At 34.7% G+C, this 21,828-nt stretch overlaps 3 protein-coding genes and 1 non-coding gene across 4 annotated transcripts; 2 read left to right on the top strand and 2 right to left on the bottom strand.

Moving 5' to 3' along the window:
- Positions 1-1,710: 1,710 nt before the first annotated feature.
- Positions 1,711-3,882, top strand: LOC126595220 (uncharacterized mitochondrial protein AtMg00810-like). Its single transcript, XM_050261592.1, has 4 exons — positions 1,711-1,879; positions 2,482-2,530; positions 2,796-3,620; positions 3,834-3,882. The coding sequence occupies exons 1-4, from the start codon at positions 1,711-1,713 to the stop codon at positions 3,880-3,882; spliced, it is 1,092 nt and encodes a 363-aa protein (XP_050117549.1).
- Positions 3,883-3,904: 22 nt separating this feature from the next.
- On the bottom strand, positions 3,905-6,072 carry LOC126597262 (uncharacterized). The gene is made up of 5 exons (XM_050264043.1): positions 5,733-6,072; positions 4,915-5,278; positions 4,619-4,689; positions 4,247-4,345; positions 3,905-4,135 (listed from the first exon to the last, which is right to left on the bottom strand). The coding sequence occupies exons 1-5, from the start codon at positions 5,985-5,987 to the stop codon at positions 4,025-4,027; spliced, it is 900 nt and encodes a 299-aa protein (XP_050120000.1). The 5' UTR covers positions 5,988-6,072; the 3' UTR covers positions 3,905-4,024.
- A 91-nt stretch (positions 6,073-6,163) lies between these two features.
- On the top strand, positions 6,164-6,244 carry TRNAL-AAG (transfer RNA leucine (anticodon AAG)). The gene has a single exon. It is a non-coding gene; the product is annotated as a tRNA-Leu (tRNA).
- A 4,181-nt stretch (positions 6,245-10,425) lies between these two features.
- LOC126596935 (ethylene-responsive transcription factor ERF113-like) lies at positions 10,426-13,253 on the bottom strand. The gene is made up of 2 exons (XM_050263645.1): positions 12,740-13,253; positions 10,426-11,212 (listed from the first exon to the last, which is right to left on the bottom strand). The coding sequence occupies exons 1-2, from the start codon at positions 12,882-12,884 to the stop codon at positions 10,620-10,622; spliced, it is 738 nt and encodes a 245-aa protein (XP_050119602.1). The 5' UTR covers positions 12,885-13,253; the 3' UTR covers positions 10,426-10,619.
- Between the last annotated feature and the right edge of the window lie 8,575 nt (positions 13,254-21,828).

The raw sequence follows: 21,828 nt of genomic DNA, 5'->3' as shown, positions 1-21,828 counted from the left end.
TTTAGTTCAATATGGCATCAGAGCAGTTCGCTCTTGGTGACCTGTGTGCTTTAAATTTTGTGCCCACATTTTTCGTGATTTCCTCCGCGTGAGAAAAAAAAAAAAAAAAAAAAAAAAAAAAAGAAAAAAAAAAGTGCCGCGCTACAGTGCCGTGAACAGTGGTCTTCTACATTACGTGAACAGTGATTGCTACAGTACCGTGAATGGTATTGCTACAGTGCCGTGAACAGTAATTGCTACAGTACTCTGGTAAATTGTTTTCATTCCGCTGCGTATCTTTTGTGCCTTTATTGTTCGTGATTTTGTTCAATGGCTCAATATAATCATAGTGTTGTTATGCATCTTGGTGGAACAAATAAATGGATAATTGATACTGGGGCCACTGATCATGTGACGAGTGACCCTAGAATGTTTGATGAGTTATGTGATTATGTACGTGATCCATATATTACTAGTGCAAATGGAGCACTTTCCCCTGTGAAGGGTGAAGGCACTATCTCTTTGACTCCAACCTTATCACTGGTCCGTGCTTTACTTGTTCCTGATGTTAAGTGCAATCTTTTGTCGGTAGGAAAACTTCTTGATACTTTATATTGTTCTGCTCACTTCTATCCTACGTATTGTTATTTTCGAGATATTCAAACTCAGAAGATAATTGGTTATGGTAAAAGGATAGGGGGTTTGTACATCTTGACTATGGAGGATACTGTTGTTTCCGGTTCAAATAATCATCAAGTTTTAAGTGCTAAAGTGGATAACAGACATCAAATTTGGTTGTGGCATCGACGATTGGGACATCCATCATTCAGTTATATGAAGCATCTATTTCCTTCTTTGTTTCGCACTTGTAGTGATTCAGAGTTCAAGTGTGAAACATGTGTCATGGCTAAGAGTCATCGTGCTTCCTTTCCTGTAAGTGATTCTAAAGCTACTTTACCATTTGATTTGATACATTCTGATGTGTGGGGTCCTGCAAAAGTTACTTCTAATGGATTCCGTTGGTTTGTTACTTTTATTGATGATTGTACTCGGGTAACTTGGGTGTTCTTGATGAAAAATAAGAGTGATGTTCCGTTACTTCTTCAAGAATTTTGTACAATGGTATCTACTCAGTTTCAGACCAAAGTTAAGGTCTTCAGGTCTGATAACGGAGGAGAATATGTGAATCACACTTTGGCATGTTTTTTCCGTGATCATGGTATTATTCACCAGACGACTACTCCGTTTACACCCCAACAAAATGGTGTGTCCGAACGGAAGAATCGTCAAATAATGGAGGTTACTCGCTCCTTGATGTTAGATAAATGTGTTCCTAATCATTTGTGGGGTCATGCTGTTTTGGCTGCTGTGTATTTGATCAATCGTGTTCCAAGTCGGGTTCTTGATTTCCAGACACCGTTTGATGTGCTACAAAAACATGTTTCTCTTGTTTCTGTCTCAAAGCTTCCTCCGAAAGTGTTCGGGTGTATTGCGTATGTGCATGTCTACTCTCATCAGCGGAGTAAACTTGATGCATGTGCTCTCCGGTGTGTCTTTATTGGGTATGCTAACAATCAAAAAGGCTATAAGTGTTATCATCCTCCGACTCAAAAAACTTATATTACCATGGATGTCACCTTCCATGAGGAAGTTTCGTATTTTGTGAAGCCCTCTTCCGACTCTCCACTTCAGGGGGAGAGGGGGAGTGAAGTGCAGATTCGAAGAGATGATATGGATGATGTGTTACAGACAGAGTTGGGAACAGAACCTATTATTTTACGTGATACTAATCAGTCGGCTACAGATGATGATCGGTTGCCTGCTGCGGATATATCTGATGAATTACCTTCTGATGATCGGTTGCCTGCTGCTGATATGTCTAACGAGTTGCCTGATGATGGTTCGTCCAGTGATGATTCTTCTAACTGTTTGGTACAAGATGGTGGCATACATGAGGTAAATTCTGACGATTCTTCTACTTATCAGTTGCCTCCACGAGCTAATCGTGGAAAACCTAAAGTACAATATGAGCCTGATATGCATGCCAAAGCCAAATATCCTATCAACAATTATGTGTCTTCTCATTGTTTGTCCCAACCATATGCATCTTACATATGTCAGCTATCTAGTGTATCAATTCCAACAAAATTGCAGGATGCTTTGTCTGACCCTAAGTGGGTTAATGCTATGAAAGTTGAGATGGACGCTTTGGAAAAGAATTCTACTTGGGATTTGATTCCGTTACCAAACGGGAAGAAAGCCGTTGGATGTAGATGGGTGTTTACTATTAAGCACAAAGCAGATGGTTCTATTGATCGGTATAAAGCCAGATTAGTTGCTAAGGGTTATACTCAAACCTATGGGGTGGACTATCAGGAGACCTTTGCTCCTGTTGCCAAACTTAATACTGTGCGTGTTCTTCTGTCCTTGGCAGCAAACCAGGATTGGCCTCTGTTGCAGTTTGATGTTAAGAATGCTTTCCTTCATGGTGATCTTAAGGAGGAAGTGTATATGGATCTCCCACCTGGTATTGGAACATCTCCCGGAAAAGGTATTGTATGCAGGTTACGAAAGGCCTTGTATGGTTTGAAACAATCTCCTAGAGCATGGTTTGGGAGGTTTACAAGTTCAATGAAGAAGTTTGGGTATATCCAGAGTCATTCAGATCATACTTTGTTTCTAAAGCGACAAAATGGTAAGCTAACTGCATTGATTATTTATGTTGATGACATGATAGTGACTGGTGATGATCAAAATGAGATACAGCACCTTCAAAAGTACCTAGCTACTGAGTTTGAGATGAAAGATTTGGGTGAATTGAAGTATTTTCTTGGAATCGAGGTTGCACGATCCAAGCATGGTATTTTTCTATCTCAAAGGAAGTATGTTCTTGATTTGTTAGCTGAAACAGGTATGTTAGATTGCAAACCTGTTGATACTCCGATTGAGCAGAATCATCGTCTGGGCTTATTTCCAGATCAAGTTCCAACTCATAAGGAACGGTATCAGAGGCTTGTGGGGAGATTAATTTATTTGTCTCACACTCGCCCTGACATTGCTTATGCAGTTAGTGTGGTAAGTCAATTTATGCACTCACCTAGTGAAGCTCATATGGATGCAGTAACTCGTATTTTGAGGTACTTGAAGATGGCTCCTGGCAGAGGCCTGATTTTCTCCAAGAATGATCATTTGAATGTCGAAGGGTACACAGATGCAGATTGGGCTGGTTCTATCACTGATCGACGATCTACATCTGGATACTTTATGTTTGTGGGTGGTAATTTAGTTACTTGGAGAAGCAAGAAACAAAAAGTGGTGGCTAGGTCAAGTGCAGAAGCTGAGTTTCGTGGTATGTCTCATGGTGTATGTGAGTTGTTGTGGTTGGAAAAATTGTTGAGAGATCTTGGGTTTAAACACAAAGGTGCTATGAAACTTCATTGTGATAACAAGGCTGCTATTGAGATTGCTCAGAATCCAGTGCAACATGATCGAACAAAACATGTGGAGATTGATCGACATTTCATTAAGGAAAAATTGGATGCTGGAATTATTATGTTTCCGTTTGTGAGATCTGAAGATCAACTGGCTGATGCTCTTACTAAGGCTGTGTCTAATAGTGCGTTTTCCGACTCGCTTGACAAGTTGGGCATGCGTGACATCTTTGCACCAACTTGAGGGGGAGTGTTGCGAGTTATACATTAGTTAAAATGTAAATAGTAGTTTATTGTCCCACATTGGTGAAGTACATATGTAATACCAATTGTAACTCCTATATATACTCCACTTTGGAGATTAATATATATATAAGAAATTCCCAAATATTATCATATATTATTGGTATTTACCATGTTTAGTTCAATAAAGGCTTCTCAGACAAACGATAAAGAAGTGCAACTGCAGTAGAAAGAAACCTAAACCCGAATCGTAAGAGAGAGAAGTTCTGTTCATGTATCTGCAATGGTTCATCAGTAGTTGTACATATAAAATTAGTTGTTCCTTTCTATAGACTAGACTAAACTAAACAGCCACTGTGGCTCGTATTTCTCTAATCGACATCCTGACTTAACTTTTGTTGCTCAAGCTTCTGAATCAAGGCCATCTTCTCGTCTTCAGGTAGAGAATTGAATGTAAAGACGGACTTGTCCCCAATGTCATCCTTGAAAGTGAAAAACAGTTTGTTACCAGACGCGATGAGCATAAGCTCGATCGATAACTGAAATTAGAGGGTTTTTTCATTTTTATACAATTAAGTCAACTGGAAAATTACCTTGATCGGTTGAGTGAACTTCCTTCCGGCAAAAATTACAAACAGGGCCATCCACAAACCGAGCAAAGAAAGTTTTGCTCCATCGTCCATCAGTCCACTCTGTGTTTAACATGAACTCCATTAGTTCCTAGACAACACAGGTTACAAAAGCTGCGAATAGTTCACAAACGGAAGTTTAAGAACGTCTAGCACACAGTTTTAGTCCTATAGTTTTCACAAAGTTCCACTTTCGTTCCTCTGTAGTTTGCACATTGTTCCAATCAACAAAGATCCGTCAAATTCAGACTGGAGCAGTTTGCAAAGTACAGGGGAGGAGACAATGCAAGGGATCAATTTGAAAAGGGTAAAGGGATCGGTTTGAACAAGATATACCAAGTGCCCGAGAAGAACAGTAGGTATGATGAATGTGAGAATTCCAGCTTCCAACTTTCCATAGCAGAGACCTGTAACAAGTACATAGTTTTAATATTACTTTGCCAAGACTCGAATACAAGCGAGCAAGAAGGCAATACAAAGTATATCACTTCTCTAGACATGACGTTTGTTATTTATCAAGGGACGGATTACAGTGCCAATTAGTCGTTAACAAAATGTTATACATTATCGACACAAAATCGCTCCTTTAACAAAAGACGAGTGTCCTGCGCAAATAATTTATCGTATCTTACCTTCCTTGAAGACTAGTCCTGTGAGAGAAGCAAAGAGAGGACCAACAAACCAGATAGCAACCGGGTTATCCACAACATATTGCACCAAACCCTCTCCAGCTGGTCTAGCCAAGCATGCATATGTTGCGAAAGACCCAGTAACACCAAGCCCCCAAAATGCTTGCAGAGTGCGCTTAATTTCAGTCACATAGATGTGAATCAGAAAAAGGGACAACCCCAATCCACCAGCTCCGATTGCGTAGACAAAATCGAGATTGTGTTTGACAATGTCAGTTAAGAAGAAACTATCAGGCAAAAATGCAGCAGAAGCTGCAACTACAAATGATGAAGCTGCAGTCACTAGTCCCGACCTGTACAAAATAACCTGCCACACCAATAAATGTTGAAGAATGTGAAAATCCTACAGTCCGAAACTTGACCGAATCAAATACAACTTATATTGAATGGTTACAAGACTACTTGTATTGTATTGACGCATCAAGATTATGCTAGAAATAATCGATGTTGATTAGTATTGGCCACTAGACCGACCGTGTTGAGAGTTGTCTCAACATCGGTGAGGGACAAGATTTGCTATGTACTTATATGATCTTGAGGGACTTCTCATATTGTCAATTGGTTTTACGGTCAACCTTAATTTCATCGTGGAACTACCATGATAAACACCCAAAACAAAAAAACGGGTTGAAATAAAATTCTGGGTTTGACCGAAATGGGAACTAATTGCAGGGCACTGCTTTAAACAAAAGCACTCACAAGCTGGAGTGTTTTTTACAGAAGCACTTAAAAATGGGCTCCAACTCCAAGTGGCTGATTACCTCTCTGACGTCGGTGGAGTCGACGGACCAAGGACCGTAAACTCCCTGATATACGGTTTCAGCCAACGAGGTCTGCGGCTGAGAGCTTTCTCCGACAGCTCTGCACCTGAAAGATTGAAGCCGAGCCGAAGCTTTATCTGCAGAAGAGGAAAGAAAAATCTTGGACATATTATTTGATGTGGTAAGCTTTACAGCAGGAGCAGGCGCAGGAGGAGGGACTATGGCTGCAGACAGACACAGCATTCTGGAACCCATTTTGGGCAAATTAATGGAACGGGTTTGCTAATTTCAGTTATTTGATTACTTGATGCATAAAAATCCCATTTGCTCTGTTCACAATCTTCAGATGTGTGGCTGTCACAGATGCAGATGATGAAGGCTTTACTGGTTAGAGCCAATTAAGTATTACAACAAGACCAACCTACCAACATGTTGATATGGCCGAGTTGGTCTAAGGCGCCAGATTAAGGTTCTGGTCCGAAAGGGCGTGGGTTCAAATCCCACTGTCAACATTTCAGTTTTTTTTTTTTTACCATTTTTTTGCTTTTGACTTTTGGACTTTAACAGGCCCACAGTATTTTGCTGTATTGTGTGGCCCAAATAACGCTTAACATGGGCACACACGGGCTGGATCGGCTACAAGTTAATGAAACTTTGAGAATTGGATTGGGTCAAGTGACAGGTCATTCGTTCCTTAATGCTAATTTCTTGTGTATTCTTATAATCTCATTCATTCAACTCCACAATAGATGTGAACTTGCACATAGAAAAATATAGCGGTACTCAGTCTCCACTTTGTGCTCGATGGACCTAATTTCACTTCATTTGATCAATATACTAGTACAATGCTAAACCATTATATGCACAATGCATTACTTAAATGGGTCATTTAATAAACATTTCGTTTTCAGTTTTCTCTTTTTTGAAAACTTAAATTTTGTTTGATAATCATTTTTGGTTTTCAAAAAAAAATGAAAACTCAAAACAAAAAACTGAAAATTCCAGGCCAAATTTTGAAAACTCAAGAAAATAATTTTCAGTTTTTATTTTTTTATTTTTTTTTAAATTAAGAGTAGTTACCAAATAAGATTTCAATTTTGCCATTTCAAATTGAAGAGAAATAATTATCAACTGGCCCTAAACAAATATTAGAGTGCGCGACTAATGCTCGTGATGATAATGTTTTGCAGTTGTCATTTGGTGCAATGAACTTGATCAATAAACAAGCTTAGCACGAGTGGAAGATTTTGTACCAAGACATGACAAAAACTCATGCGTGATAAAAGATATTAAAGTATAATTTCACTAACCACTTTTCTCTATAAAGCTATTATTAATATTACAAAAGATCATCATCCTTGGTGAAAGAATCTTCGTGTTTATGATGACTTTTTTTTACCAATAAAAGCTTTCATAATGCAACATCATTGTCCTACTTAAAATTTAGAAAGAAAGAAAAAATCTTCATACCATAATTTTTTTTACGAAGCCAACAACTATACTCTTTTGATCATCGTAATACGAGAAGAGACGTAAACAAATCACGTGTACATGCATGATATTGGAAAGAATGTTGCACGCGACAGTTTAACAAATACGAATCTTTAAATTTAACTTAAATCAGAGCCGAACTGAAATATTATATGTTAAAATTTGTAACTTTTAAATTATGCGTACTCTTTTGAGACAAATAATTTCTGTTAGACGATTAATTCTAAAAATTGAGTTGTAGCTGGAGAGGGAGGATAGAAATGTGGATGCGGCTCGCAGAGTTTCACCTTGGAAGCATGGCGTGATATAAGAACAAGACAAAAGGAGGGAAAACCCGACAGTCGCCGCAAAATTTGACATTGGAGGTAAGAAGAGACCGAAAGCAAAGAAATCCACAGCCTTTGTGTGTGCCACTTGTCCAAATCAGACGTGGGACCCACCATCCTCACATCTATCCTTCCCTGATTGGATTTTGCCCAAATCCCATGCCTTGCCTTGATAACCGAGCACACGTCACCAATGTTCATGCGCCTCTGACAAGCGTGAAAAATAAGTAAAAAAAGGGGGATAAGGATCCTCTCCTGAGCAAATGGAGAGGATCCTCCTGACCAGACCCATCGGACCGCTTATTTTTTATCCAACGGTTATAATTATTATAATTTTTAGAGGGGTCCCTAGGTTCCTCTCCATCTGCTCAGGAGAGGATCCTGATCCAAAAAAGGGAAGAAAAAAGAAGGGGTGTGATATATACAAATTATTTTTTACTTCTTACATATTTTTTTAATTTTCGATCATTAGATCGGATAAAATGAGGAAAATCAATGAATATAAATTAAAGAAATGTATGTAAGAAATAAAAATAATTGTATAGATAGCATATCTCAAAAAGAAAAGGAGGAAGCTTCTTCTCATCTCCTTTGTTTGCTTTTAATTTTTGTCGTTTTGTGGTTCCTTTGTTAAGCAGATCGACCTTTTATGGGCTTTGGAGGGTTTGAGGCTGGTCCACTGGAGCTTTTGGCGTATGTGGGGGCAAGTGGGTTGGAGGCCCACTGGAGGCGCTTTGGCATGCGCATGGTTTCAGCCTTTGAGGGATCTGTACTTTGTGCTTTGTACTAGTCGTTACGACAAAAAAGGTAAAGACCTTGTTAGCTTAATTAGGTTTGATAATAACTTATTGTTAACAATGTTATCCCAAAGCTCAAAACAAGTGGGAGAATAAAGGCTTAACTTGTATCTTATAACACGTCTAAAGTAGTGTATTAAAAATTCAGACGGTATAATATCAACGAATGACATTGTTTATAGTTTATGAACAGACGGATCAGTGTTGATAAACTAATATACGTGTTTATAATGTGAGTGCTTTACTATGGTTGGTTCGTCATGTATTTGGTTCAAATTATTCACTCGTTAGTGTAAAAATAATGTGAGTTTTTTATTTTGATAACAAGTAGCAGTGTGATGGTTATACAGAAAAATCTACAAACCTGCTTCATAAAATCTAAAAACTAAAAATGAAATTGTTGTTGACAACTCTTATTGTGCAGTTTTAAGTTAGACCAACTTGCCAGCTATCTTGCACCAAAGTACGAATGCCCTTCTTCATAAACTAAACTGGTTTAATTAGAACCACGTCTCTTTAGTCAGAATATTCTTACATCAAAGAAAAAGAAAGGTAGTGGAGCCCTGCTGATCAAAAGCTTCTCAGCACGTTTATATCTTTCTTCAAAGCTTGTGTTACAAATCGCATTAATATGGTGTGCCGGTGGGGTAATAATCAAGGTTTTGGGATTGTTAACGTGCGGAGATCTATTTGCTACCGGAGAACTGATGATGGCTCTTGCCGAGAAGCCGGGCCTGGTTCGTGCATCTAAAAAAGTTAGCATGCATTAAAAAAGTGCTCCAAAAAGCTATACTATAAATTATTAGGATATTTCACTTTCCATTTTCCAATTTTCCGTTAAATTATTTGTCAACATGTTTTGTTAATTAAGTTTATATGTGAGTATAGTATTGTAATAAGTGTTTCTTTTGCTTCAACAGACCAAGTCATGTTGGTTTTTGGTACATTGGTTTAATTTATCTTCGTAGCAAGTTGAAACCAAATTAATTATATTTCAGGTGATTGAATTCCCATCAGGCGATTGGAAATAATATTCCACCTTTAATTCTCGAAGTGACGGCACTTCTTTGCATATGTATGTAGACTGTATATTGATTTTGCATTAAGTTGAGACAAATATTCGGATGTGATTTTTTTGTTTTGATAACAATATCTGAATATGACATTCAATCAAGTTGGATGGAAACAGTTCGTTTTTTAAATAATTAAAAGTGTTTATTATATATCGGATGCCTATAATTTGATTTAAACTCATGATGGTTGAATAAAAAGAAGATAATGTTCTTTCTCTCGTTTTGCAAGAGAAAAAAAAAATTGCCACTTTACATCTACACCATTTGCTTAGTAAAATTTTAAGCTCTTGGAAATCTGAATTATCACTCTTTTATACAAAAATATTTTGATTGTGACCAGTATAACATCACATATACATATAGAACTTGGTCATGTGTTACAATAAAAATAGACCTTGAATTTACAATAAGATATAAATACTAATAGGGTAATGCTTGTGTTCTTCTATGGGAGAGCCTATTTGTCTCTCTATTTATGATTTACGTATCTTTATCATAGAACTTTATAATTGGAACTGTTAATTTTCTTTATCATTAATCTAAATATCATATCTGCAAAAAATCTTTCAATTTGGAGAACTTTTAGTCATTCATATACATCAAACAAATAAACGGTTCATCATGAAGATGATACTTATGACTAAAACCGTTAATTCATTTGACACACATGGATGACTGGGAGACATCCGAATTAATTATGTGTTTTTTAGCAAATATGATCTTTAGATGATGATAAATAATGAACTCAAGTTTCCCTATAGAGGGAACACAAGCACTATCCATACTAATATATAAATCAGGAATTACAGTACAAGTCGTTGCAACACCACAATATATAACACTGCCATCCTGAAAATTCCTCCACATCACGTCTACATTCTACTTGATACTTGAAAGTAAATTATGCATGCTTGATATATAGTACTAGTACACTGAACTGATCATGAAAAGTCTTAAAATGAACCAGTGATGCATGATGTATTAGGGTTGTGATTCGATCAGGGTATGGCTGCAAAAATACGTTAAAAAACCCAGGCAATACATATATATCCATAAAAAGGAAAAAAAAAAAAAACCTGAAATGATAATCCTAGCTAACTATTACTAATTGAACAAACAAATGCTCTCAAAATATTAAACTTCCTCGATATAATACGTAAAATTGAACCGCATCAAAATTAAATAACGCATACAATAGTGCTACTCCCTTGGATTACTCGAATTCCAGTCCTTATTCCCCGCATCCTCCTCATGATCTTGTCGTCTTGGTTGCGATGGTTGTGAATCTTGTGATGCAGTGGAAGATGACAAATTCGTCGATGATGGAGAAAATTGTGAAGTAAATCTTGGATCTTGATTAAATGGATAAAAAGAATAATTGCAGAAATCAGCATCATTGCTGGAAAGAAGCTGCGCGTACTGATAAAGATCAGGGAAAGTTTCCGGCTGCTGCGACGTGATTAATGGAGCAGGAGCTGTCTGGCCAGCTGGTCTCATGAGATTTTGTGTTCGTTGAGTAGAGGCAGCACCACTGCTACTGTTTGTTGTAGTACCAGAACTGCCCATTAGGATGCCAAAATCGGTCTTGCCTTGAACTCGTTCGGGGAAGTTGAGCTTGGCTTTTGTGCCTTTGAACCTGAGAGCTGCGTTATCGTAGGCAATGGCAGCATCTTCGGCGGTCTCAAAAGTCCCAAGCCAAACTCTGGCTGCTTTCTTTGGGTCACGTATTTCAGCTGCCCATTTGCCCCAAGGTCTTTGTCTCACTCCTCTATAGTGTCGCCTCCTTACGGTCTCTTTATTCACAAACATGCACGTAATGGAATAACAAAATATACAAAGTTTAATGTATTATGAGACAAAGAGATAAGAAAGTACACTTCTATGTATCCAATCCATATAGTTTGGTACAACAATGTATTATGAGACAGACATTATAGATTACACTTTTATGTATCAATATAGTATGTTACAGAATGATGTCGTTTTAAACATATATCATTACAAGAAACATCACAAAAAATTCTAGAATTAATCTTGAAAATAATAGTTTTGGTGATATATAAGACTAACTTCTATGCATATATGTATATATATTTATGTTACTATAAACCATGCTACTATATCCTAGCTAGTTGATTCAATGACACGTCTTGAGTCGCCATGCACTATCAATGTGGAAGGAATCTAACTAGAAGAGGAGTGTAATCAGCGCAAGTGTGCCCCCTATTGTGCTAAAGTATTACATGTTTATATTCAAAAGAGCTTTAATTCCTTCTTAAAAGTAAAGGTCTTACATACGAAAGCAGGACAAAGATAGAGACTGGAATTCAAAGCATTCCCCTCCTTTTCAGTAAACTATTTTGAAGTTAGCAAATCTTCCAGTAAACTTCAACTTAAGTGGAAATTGCACCAACCAAACAAAGAAAGTGAATAGCTATAAAATTTAAGACGTCCTTATCAAAGATCGGATAATGCTGAGGCAAGATAGACTAGAACTCCCTCGAAAATCAGAAAAAAGATAAAACCAAACGTCTCTAAATTGTATTTTAAGTTTAGATGACTTTTCAATTAGTAATAGTCTGTTTGTGAAAATTGAGAAAAACATGACAAGAATGTCTCAGATGGAACAAGAATTATTTTTAGCTTGTTGACAATTGGAGAGATGGAAAGAGGGTTCTTCACGGAAGGTAGGTAGGATTAGGATACAAAAATATTGAAATTGTCTATGACCCTACATTGGAACTGGATACCTAAAAAGTCTTTGGTCAAATGTGATTTAGGCAAGAAACACACAGCTGGGATATTCATAGTGGAGAATAACAAAAATAGGGTTAGGAGAAGGAAGAGCAATCTATTATCTAGCTAACCTCGCTAGCTACTCAATTAATTCGATTAGTATCTTGTCCAATTTATACGGATTTAGAGATGGACATGTATGGATGACGACAACTTTGGAGAATGCAAGTGCTGTGGAAACAAACAAAAGATAGATCAAAATCACAACAATACTGTGAAAGCATATGCATACACATAGCCAACCCCAATACCGCTAGCTTAGCACATGTCAATATCATTAGCTAAAACGATCATTCAGATCTGGGCTTTGCCAAGTTAGTTAAAACAGTGCGTTTTTTGTTCTACATTTAAGTTCGAATTTCACTCCTCATAGCCTAGATGAATTCCTTAGATAAATTTAGTTTAAAATATTTCTGGTATATTAAAAAAAAAAACTACTTAAAACAATCCCAAGAAAAAAAAGGTCGGGGGACCAAAAATGAAAATAAAAAAAAAAGAAGCAAAAATAGAAATCATATATATACCTTGATCTTGAACCGGTTCAGAGCGGTCGGGTTCTTGTTTGACTAGGAGTGATGAGTCTGAGATGGATGTAGGGTTTGGTTGCACGGCAGCATGCCCTTCGGTGGTTCCAATAACTTGAGTGAGAGCAGAAACCATGGCTGACATGTCAGCTTCCGTCCAGGAAGATTCGTAGTTAGAAGAGAAATCATGGTGGTGGTGGGAAGGATCCTCCCTCTCTTTCTCCTCTGATGCTTCTGAAGGAAGCGGGCGTTTTCCATGCCTCCGATCCACCTTTAATCCTGAGCTCCAACTTGTTGTGATATCTTAGCTTGTAGCCAGCTAGAGGCCTCTGTAAATTTCTTCGTTTGTCTTAAGATTAGGACATCAAGATTCAAGACATAGATCGATCAGATGCGAGAGAGAGAGAGAGAGAGAGAGAAAGGAGCCTGTGTTGTGCGGTAGTGAAGATATGCACTAGAAAGAAAAATAGGGTTAGAAAAGAAGGTTTTATTGGTCAGGATAACGAGTTTATCGTCTTGTGTGTTCGACAATACTTGGGTCTCACTAACGAGTACTCACTCTTTAATTTTGTTTAATTATAAACTAATACATGTTTTGTTGTTTTAAAAAATAAAGAACGTGTCATCAATATTTTTTTTTTGTCTTTAAAAAACAAGGAAGACGTGACATTTTTTTTAAAATGACCAAATCAAAAGTCGAGTGCATATACTCACTAGTGAGTACCTAAGTCTCTTTTGATTGTTATTTGTGGGGGTATTTTGATGCTATTACTAGTTTATAGTGAAAATTAGTTGTATCTGTCTAATACGTTTATATTCTTATGTATTTTTTAAGTATGAAATAATTTTAAAATTAGAAACTAGTAACAACTCTAAATAGTTTTCAATTTTGTGTTTTCTTCATCTTGCTAATCTCTCTCCTCCTCTCTCCTCCTTTAATTTTTGTTATGGAGACATTAGGTTCTCATCATTCATTTTGCTAATCTTATTCATTTTCAATTTTTTATCAAGGTCCTTGGGTATTAATAACATCATTAATTATTTCAATAATAAAATATTTTTATTTCTAAATATATTCATTTAATGTTAAAAATGTTACAATTAGTATATTTATATTTATGACTAAAATTTTTATCATATATTTTTAGTTTTAGTTTGTACCCATTTTTAATTTGCAACCCTTTTTTAATTTGTACCAATTTTCTTTTCAGTTTTAATTTGTACTCATATATTAATTTCTTTTTGTGCCCATATTTTTTAAAGTTTTATTTGTATTTGTACCCATTTTTAATTTTACCAAATGTACCCATGCTAATTATATGTATCCATTCATGTAATTTTTTTCAAAATTTTAATCTTAAAATGTACTCATTTTTAAATATACCAATTTGTTATATGTAAAATGTACCCTTTTTTATATAAAATCTATTCAATTTTTTTTTCTAATCCATTTTTAAACTTATATGGGTACATTCTTTTTTATTTGATTTTAAAATGTATCCATATCAAGTTTAATCGAAGAAATTTACTAATGTTATTAAGCTTAATATCTTCTTCTTCTTTTTGGTGATTTTGAAGAATGTACCCATGTTTTGATACAATAATTTTTTGGTTAATTTTGATGAATGTACCCATGTTTATACACACACACAGTAGTATATTTATATTTTAATATTTTTAATCCCACAAATTATGGTTTTTTATTTAAAATCTCATTTATATAAACAACTAAAAATTTTAATTTTTAATTTAAAAAATATAGTAACGTACATATAAATAAATTATCACATTAATTCAGGGACTCCAATCAAAAATTGAAAATCAACAAGGTTTCAATCAAAGAATATTCATAGTTAAATACCGCATCCAAAATCTTCCTTTTGTTATTTTATCGTTAACATAAATCGAAGTACTTTTGAGCTATTGTTGGATGGTAGTAGAAATGTTCATTGTCCTAAGCATATAATCTTTAAGCTATTGTAAGAGGAGGATGTGAACAATTGTTTTTAATTGGTTAAGTTTTTGCTTTCTTCCAATTAGTTATCTTCATGGTTTGAAGAGGTATATACATAACTATCATTAACACGTTAATTATTTTCATCACTTTGACTCTTACACGTTAATAATATATAATATGTAATAGTGATAGTGACGAGCTAGTTTAAATAATTAGGTGATCAATAAAAGGTTGGGGGAGGGAGAGGAATGACTTACATAGAACATGTTTATCGTCATGGAGTGTTTTTTACTTAATAATGCATTGCTATGTGCAAGTTTTTCTTTACATAATAATGTATTATTGAATCAAAACGTCACGAGATGATAGATCCGTCCCATAAAGAGGAAAGGATGTCATGGCAACCACAACGTACTAGATTTGCAGTTAACTAACCCTCATCTCCCAGAATAAAGGTCAAAAATCAATTACAAGTGATACCAAATTGAGATGGATGGACAATTGATCAACCTATGGAATCATTTTGGTGTAATTAATTAAAAAATTAATTATATGAAGCTGAAGAGGTGGAGTAGATCGTACGACTCCCATCTCAATTTTGTCATTTTCTTTATATTGAGAGCGAGTTTTTCTCCCTATAATCATCTCAATTTTTGTTTGGCCTTTTTTATGAGAGCATTTTTGTTCACCATTATAAACTATGATGTATGCTCACTATACACCTACTCAATTGACACGTGTCATTTCACTTAATCTTGGTTAATTTTTTTCAAAATTCAAAAACTAACATTTAATATGAAAGTTAACTAGAGTTAAGTGAAATGACACGTATCAATTGATTAGGTGTATGGTGAGCATACACCATAATTTATGGTGGTGAGCAAAAATGCTCCCATTTTTGATCTAGTAGAGATTTTCAACTTAATTCACATGGGGGTGTGTCACTGTCATATACTGTCATATATGGTTGTGTCTTTCACGTTTACTTTGATCTCGTTGAATATATAGGAAGGAATATTTTGATGATTTCCCCGGCCAGCTATTTAAGGAGAATTTTGGTTGTCTTAGCAAGACCAACAAGACATGTGTTTTGAGTCTTACTTTAAATCAACTTCATATTTTTCATACTATTTTTTACATACATCTTAAATAGTTTCTCATTCATCGTATTCTCCACATAAAAAATAAAAAAAAATTCTCTTACTCTCATAAATCTAGTATGATGTGCCTCGACTTCTTAATTACTTTGTGAAGATGGTTGGTAGATTGGATTGATTTTTTTTTTAACTTTACTAGTTTATTAAAAAAAAGCCATTACGTTTTCACGTTAGGCCTCAATATTTTGCATTTGGACATCTTTGTGTATATTGCATTTGGACATCTTTGTATATATCTCATTGTATGTTAATCATGTAATGAGTATTATAAATGTTCAACAACATAATTAAGAAAAACCGTATTTTAGAGATTTGATTTAATTAGGAATTTGGTTTGGTTTATTTCCTATCATTGCTCTGTTTTATTATTATAAATACCTTCTTATGAAGAAGAATATAAAATATCAAAATTGTGTGTTTGAGTTTGTGAGATTATTAGACATTTCTGAATTTTCCTAGACCCTTTATTTTCAACTTAGTATTAGAGCAAGTTAGATTCTTGGTTGAACTTTGTTGTGCACGATTCAATGTGGGTGTACAAAGCTAATTTTCTTCATGCACCCACATGTTATGAACCTGAAGATGAAGATTATTGACAATTTTTTTTAAAAAAGAAAAAGAAAAAAGAAGAAGAAGCTTGGTTTTCATTGCTGTAGAAAAAGATCAAGGAAAAAAGTTGGAAAAAAAAAAGGAGAAAAGAGATGAAAAGAGGGTTTTTATTTATTTTTATGTCACGGTAGGCATCTGTTTTCGATCATGAAGGTTTCTATTTTGATTTATTTTCTATTATTGTATTCCTATATATACCTCGGTATGAAAAAAGAATAATTACAATTATATTTGAGTTTATGAGATTATTAGACAACTTTAAATTTACCCTAAATCTTTTATTTTCATCCATAGGAGAACGAGATGTATATCTGGACATGAAAGATCTTCCCAGCCGTATATATGCTCTCACATGGGTAGTGTCTACTTGTTAATTAATTGCACATGTGTTGACCTTTGATGTGATCATGCATGACATACATATGTACATAATTATTTTTAAAAAATAATTTTTTTTAACAAAAAATATTATCTACACTAAGGGAATGAGAGTGAGCTAAGCTTCACAATGGGTAGCTATGTAGTTCAAATTCATCTTTAGAGAATCAAACTTAAGACTTTTCACTTATCAGTAAAGAGAAATACTACTAAACTGTAATATTAAGTGACAAAAATAAATTTTTTTCACCGTCGAGATACTTTGGGATTTGATTTGGTTTCTTCTGTAGGTTAAGATTTAAGGACAATCAATTTTTTCCCATGACAGAGCTTTCAGGTGAATATCAAATTAAACTGCTGGTGGATGCTATATATATAACTAATAACAAGATTTGATTTGTGATTACAAATTAATTATTTAGATAGAAAGGTGCACCGTGCACCTTTCATAGGCAGATGGGGACAACCGGACAACCACACCCACATGTTCATGTAAATACAAACTTTGTAGGTCCATGCATTGCATGGTCCCTCACGAATATTATTGATATTATTCCATTTTAATTACTTATTACTAGTTGTTAAGATTTATTAGGGCTGGGTTTGGTTGGCAAACCGTGTCAAATTTCTTGAACCATCTGCCAGCCATATATACATAATTACCAAAAATCAATTACCGCTTGCCAATCGTCTTCTTGCGGTTGCCAAAAATTGGTTCAGCCAAAATTATTGGCTAGTTCGATTGGTAAATGGCACAACTGGTGGTTTGTAAATAAGGAAAGTGTGGATAATAACCGAAGGTTTGCAAGAGTATGATCAGCATTTGGGTGATGTGAATACAATTACATTTGTGGACAATAACCGTAGGTTTGTTACTTCCAGCGATGACAAGTCGCTTCGCGTATGGGAGTTTGGGATCCTTGTGGTTATTTAGTATATTAGTGAGTCTCACATCCATGCCATCAATTTCGCTGCACCCCAATTCCAATTGGCTTGTGGCATAGAGTATGGACAATCAGATTTTGATTTATAGCAGTAGGGAGAAGTCAAGCATGTATTTTTTAAACCCTAAAACTAAGGAGTTATTTATTTTCTAAACCCTAAAACTGAGGAGTCAAGCATGAAAAAAATACCTAAAATATCTAAATAGAGAAAAAAAAAAATATATATATATATATAGATATATATATTGGTAGGTATGGCATACCGCCGGCATACAAAATCAATTACCAAAGCCATGCCATTAATTGTCGGTTCGGTAAAATGCCAACCAATTATGAAAAAATGCCAAAACTATACCATACCATTATAAGCCGACCGGTATGGTTCGGTTGGCAAAATTTCTCACCCCTAAGTTTTATCACAAAATGTCTTTATAATATGAAAGGTGTAAACTCTCATGTATTAATTGTATAGTATTTTGTCATACGACCAATGTGAAATATTATTCTCCAACACGCCTCCTAACGAGTGGCCCCATAGAGATGCGTGTAGAGAAAACTAATTTCTATATCGAAAACTAGTCAAGCCATTATACCAAAGTTGACACAATTTTTCGGAAGCCTGGCCATCACTAAGTGACTAGAGCCAATGCAATTTTTTCAAGGTCCAATCATCAATATCCTTAATCTGGAGCTAGAGCAACTTTTTGAAAGTCAAACTTAAGAAGACAAATTCGAGACCATTAAATTGGGGCCACGATACGTTGAAAGAATATAGCATGCTATGATACTATGATAAAATTTATAGGTCCATGCACAGTTCGCCACCATCACTAACATCTTTCTAACTTAGCTACCTATTACTAGGTGTTAGTTTTTATCACAAGGCTTTTGTGATATTAAAGGTAGTTTTTATCACAAGGCTTTTGTGATATCAAAGGTAACGAGTCTCATACATTAATTATACATATCTTATCATTTGGTTGATGTGAAATCCTATTCTCCAACTATGTGTAGAGACATATAATACCACTTTTATTTTAAATTTTATGAAGCTCGAGAGCAGATGGGAAAGATTACTGCACATGTAGGTTCAAATACGGACAATTTCCACGTGTATTCTCATCTCTCACGCTTACAAAGATAACCCTTCGTTCCCTCCAGTTCAGCAGTTTTATCTTCAACTTCTTCAAGATATATATATACAGGGGAGGTCCTTAAGAAAATGGATCTCTATTTTTTTTTATAAAAATGAAGATTAGTTGTAGGATTTACATCATATCGAACTTTAATGATCTGAACCGTTTATTTTTTAAGTTGTACCTCATAGATCATCCTTGAAAAATATTAGCCAAATCGAAAATGTTTATGACATCTAATTGGGTTCAAATAAATGAACGAACACTTTGTTATATAAAAAACAATAAAATTTGATCTTAATAATTAAATAGGCAAATGGTTTCAGACTGAATTGAATTTTTGCAAGAATAATCTATGAATCAAGACTTACAAAATAGACAGTTCAGATCGTTGAAATTCGATGTGGAATGAGCCATACACCTAATCCTCATTTTTTTCAAAAAATGAAAATTCCTTTGCATAAATAGCCTATATATATATATATTTATACGTATATAAAAGGCCCTAATATTCATGTACATGCATGCATGAAAATTCAATAATTCAACCGTCCACATCACTGTCATTTTCCAGCTGAGGGTAAGACCCTCCTCCTCAACCAATGCTTCCACCAATATGAAAGGGACTAAAGATTATAGCTCTACTACCTGTTCTTGCTAGTAACCATGTCAAGAGACATGCATGCATGTATTCATATTATGTGATGTGTGTGTGTGTGTGTGTGTGTGTATGTATATATATATATATATATATATATATATATATATAAAACTCACTGATTTGATATCATCTCAAGTGATCAGATCCTTGTCACCTCTCCACGCTCGCACATGCTAGTTTCTCTCCCTAACCTAACACAGTACACAGATATATGTATCCTCTCTCCAAAGTCCCTAACCTAACACAGTACCACCAAATAACTTAAAAATAAAAAAGAATAAAGAGAACACCCCCCACCCAAATACAACAAGCCATAAAAAAACAATGAGCATGCATGCCTGATGCCAACATGTTCTAGACTTTGAGGTCGATTGGTACCAAAGTCTTGTCGATGTCATTCTTGCCACGAGTCGATTAGGAACCCTGTTCTTAAACTTACTGTGTCCACTTGATAATGATCTCATTTTAGTTTTGCTATTCTCAGCCTTAGTGATTGTGATGATTTCTGACCGTTGAACAAATTGTGAATTATATATCATATACAAATTAAGGGGCCTTTTAATTTAGATTCAGCGATCGTGATGATTTTTTACCGTTGAACAAATTGTGAATTAAATATGTATAGATAAAGGGGTCTTTTGATTTTGATCCAGTCGAGTTATGGAAAAAACTCACATTTTTTATTTTGTCCATTAACTTTGTTATCTTAGACCGTAATCATTTATTTCAAAATTTTATTCCCATTTTGCCATTAAATTAAATGAAGAAAATAAATTTGAAATCCCTAATTAGTATTTATATGCATCCTTAACTTCTTATTTTGATATATGCAATTTGGATATTGTGTTGCTAAATGCCATGATGCACCTACATTCGAACCAAGCTTGAAATTGTGACACTGGACCTCCCTATGATTTTACAGAAAATTGAACCTCCTAATGAAATGGTAGAAAACCTCCAACAGATGTAGTCATGAAATACCAAATTGAAGAGGTTGATCTCACTCAATCTACAACCATAACATTTTTTTTTCTTACCCAAAAAAAAAAAAAAAAACAATAGCAACTACTACTATTTATAATCTACCAATGCTAACATATATAAACTATTACTTACCCATGAAGAAGATTGACACCGCTACTATTTACCTGTAACGGAAACATAATTATGAAGAAGAATTAAGTACCTACCACATAGGTTGCACTAGATAAAAATATAAGACGAATGCTTGACATATATATTGTTAGAAGATAAGCCTCATTAACTCGAACCAAGATACAAATTTTTTTTTTTTGTAAATCTACATAAACCCATGTCACATTTACAAGAAAAAAAACATGAAGAATAAGAGAAGCAGAACCACGAAGAAAAAGGAAAAAGGAGTGGAAGGGGAGAAGCAGAACGAAGAAGAAGAAAAAGGATAGGGGGAGAGAGAGGGTTGAAGAAAAGGAGGAATAGATTAAAAGCATGGAACTATAAATATCGTCTTACTTAAACATATTCATTATCCTGAGCCTATTCTGAACTTTCTTCACTTTGTAGTTTATGTTTGTGTGCTCTTGGTGAAGACTCTACATTTTTCGACTTTCGTGCTTTTGCTCCTATTTATCTTTATTATGTTTTCTTCTAATTAACCAAAAAAATGTGTTTTACAGTAGTATTGTTATGAAACGAAAACGTTATATCAACCAGCCTTCCTTACTTATTCACCATTTTGCATGACATAATGTTGTTTACATTGAAACCATGCTATATGGAATAGAGGAAGAATTTATCTTGAAAGAAAATTTTCATAACTGCAGTTTAGAGCCATAATTATTAATTTTTTGTTCAACTTCAATGTAGGAACTTATAAAGAAGTTCGATGCTTATGATATAACTATCTCCACGTTAATTTTTTTTTTTGGTGACCACTCCATTACCGTCTTTTGATTAAAAAATTTCATTCAAATACAAAAAAATAAAACCTTCAAATTTTCTCCTATTAGTTATATATATATATATATATATATATATATATATATTTTTTTTTTTTTTGGTCAAAATTTTTGCATATGGCTTATAGGCTTTTCCGAGCCTCGATTTATGGCTTTGCCACTGATCATTATGGTAAGTTTGCTGACATAGAAAGCTGATCAAATGCTTTAATTGAAAATATATAACTTTTGGGTTTTCACTAAAATACACCAACATAATTGGGCAAAATTTCAAATTTTTCTTATGAATTAATCATCAAACTTACTCACG

The sequence above is a fragment of the Malus sylvestris genome, chromosome 13, assembly GCF_916048215.2.
Source record: "Malus sylvestris chromosome 13, drMalSylv7.2, whole genome shotgun sequence".
Classification (NCBI taxonomy): domain Eukaryota; kingdom Viridiplantae; phylum Streptophyta; class Magnoliopsida; order Rosales; family Rosaceae; genus Malus; species Malus sylvestris.
Note: the sequence above shows the minus strand (reverse complement) of the source record. Positions and strands in the feature narration are given on the sequence as shown.

What these genes read in the sequence shown, in the direction of transcription:
- LOC126595220 (XM_050261592.1), top strand. Translation starts at nt 1,711, where the DNA reads ATGGATGATGTGTTACAGACAGAGTTGGGAACAGAACCTATTATTTTA. An exon ending in TGGAACATCTCCCGGAAAAG is followed by an intron (nt 2,531 to 2,795) that starts GTATTGTATGCA and finishes AGATTTGGGTGA; the next exon opens with ATTGAAGTATTTTCTTGGAA. An exon ending in TTTTCCGACTCGCTTGACAA is followed by an intron (nt 3,621 to 3,833) that starts GTTGGGCATGCG and finishes TACCATGTTTAG; the next exon opens with TTCAATAAAGGCTTCTCAGA.
- LOC126597262 (XM_050264043.1), bottom strand. Translation starts at nt 5,987, where the DNA reads ATGGGTTCCAGAATGCTGTGTCTGTCTGCAGCCATAGTCCCTCCTCCT. An exon ending in ACTCCACCGACGTCAGAGAG is followed by an intron (nt 5,279 to 5,732) that starts GTAATCAGCCAC and finishes TTGGTGTGGCAG; the next exon opens with GTTATTTTGTACAGGTCGGG. An exon ending in AGTTCACTCAACCGATCAAG is followed by an intron (nt 4,136 to 4,246) that starts GTAATTTTCCAG and finishes TTCACTTTCAAG; the next exon opens with GATGACATTGGGGACAAGTC.
- LOC126596935 (XM_050263645.1), bottom strand. Translation starts at nt 12,884, where the DNA reads ATGTCAGCCATGGTTTCTGCTCTCACTCAAGTTATTGGAACCACCGAA. An exon ending in TGAACCGGTTCAAGATCAAG is followed by an intron (nt 11,213 to 12,739) that starts GTATATATATGA and finishes TTGTGAATAAAG; the next exon opens with AGACCGTAAGGAGGCGACAC.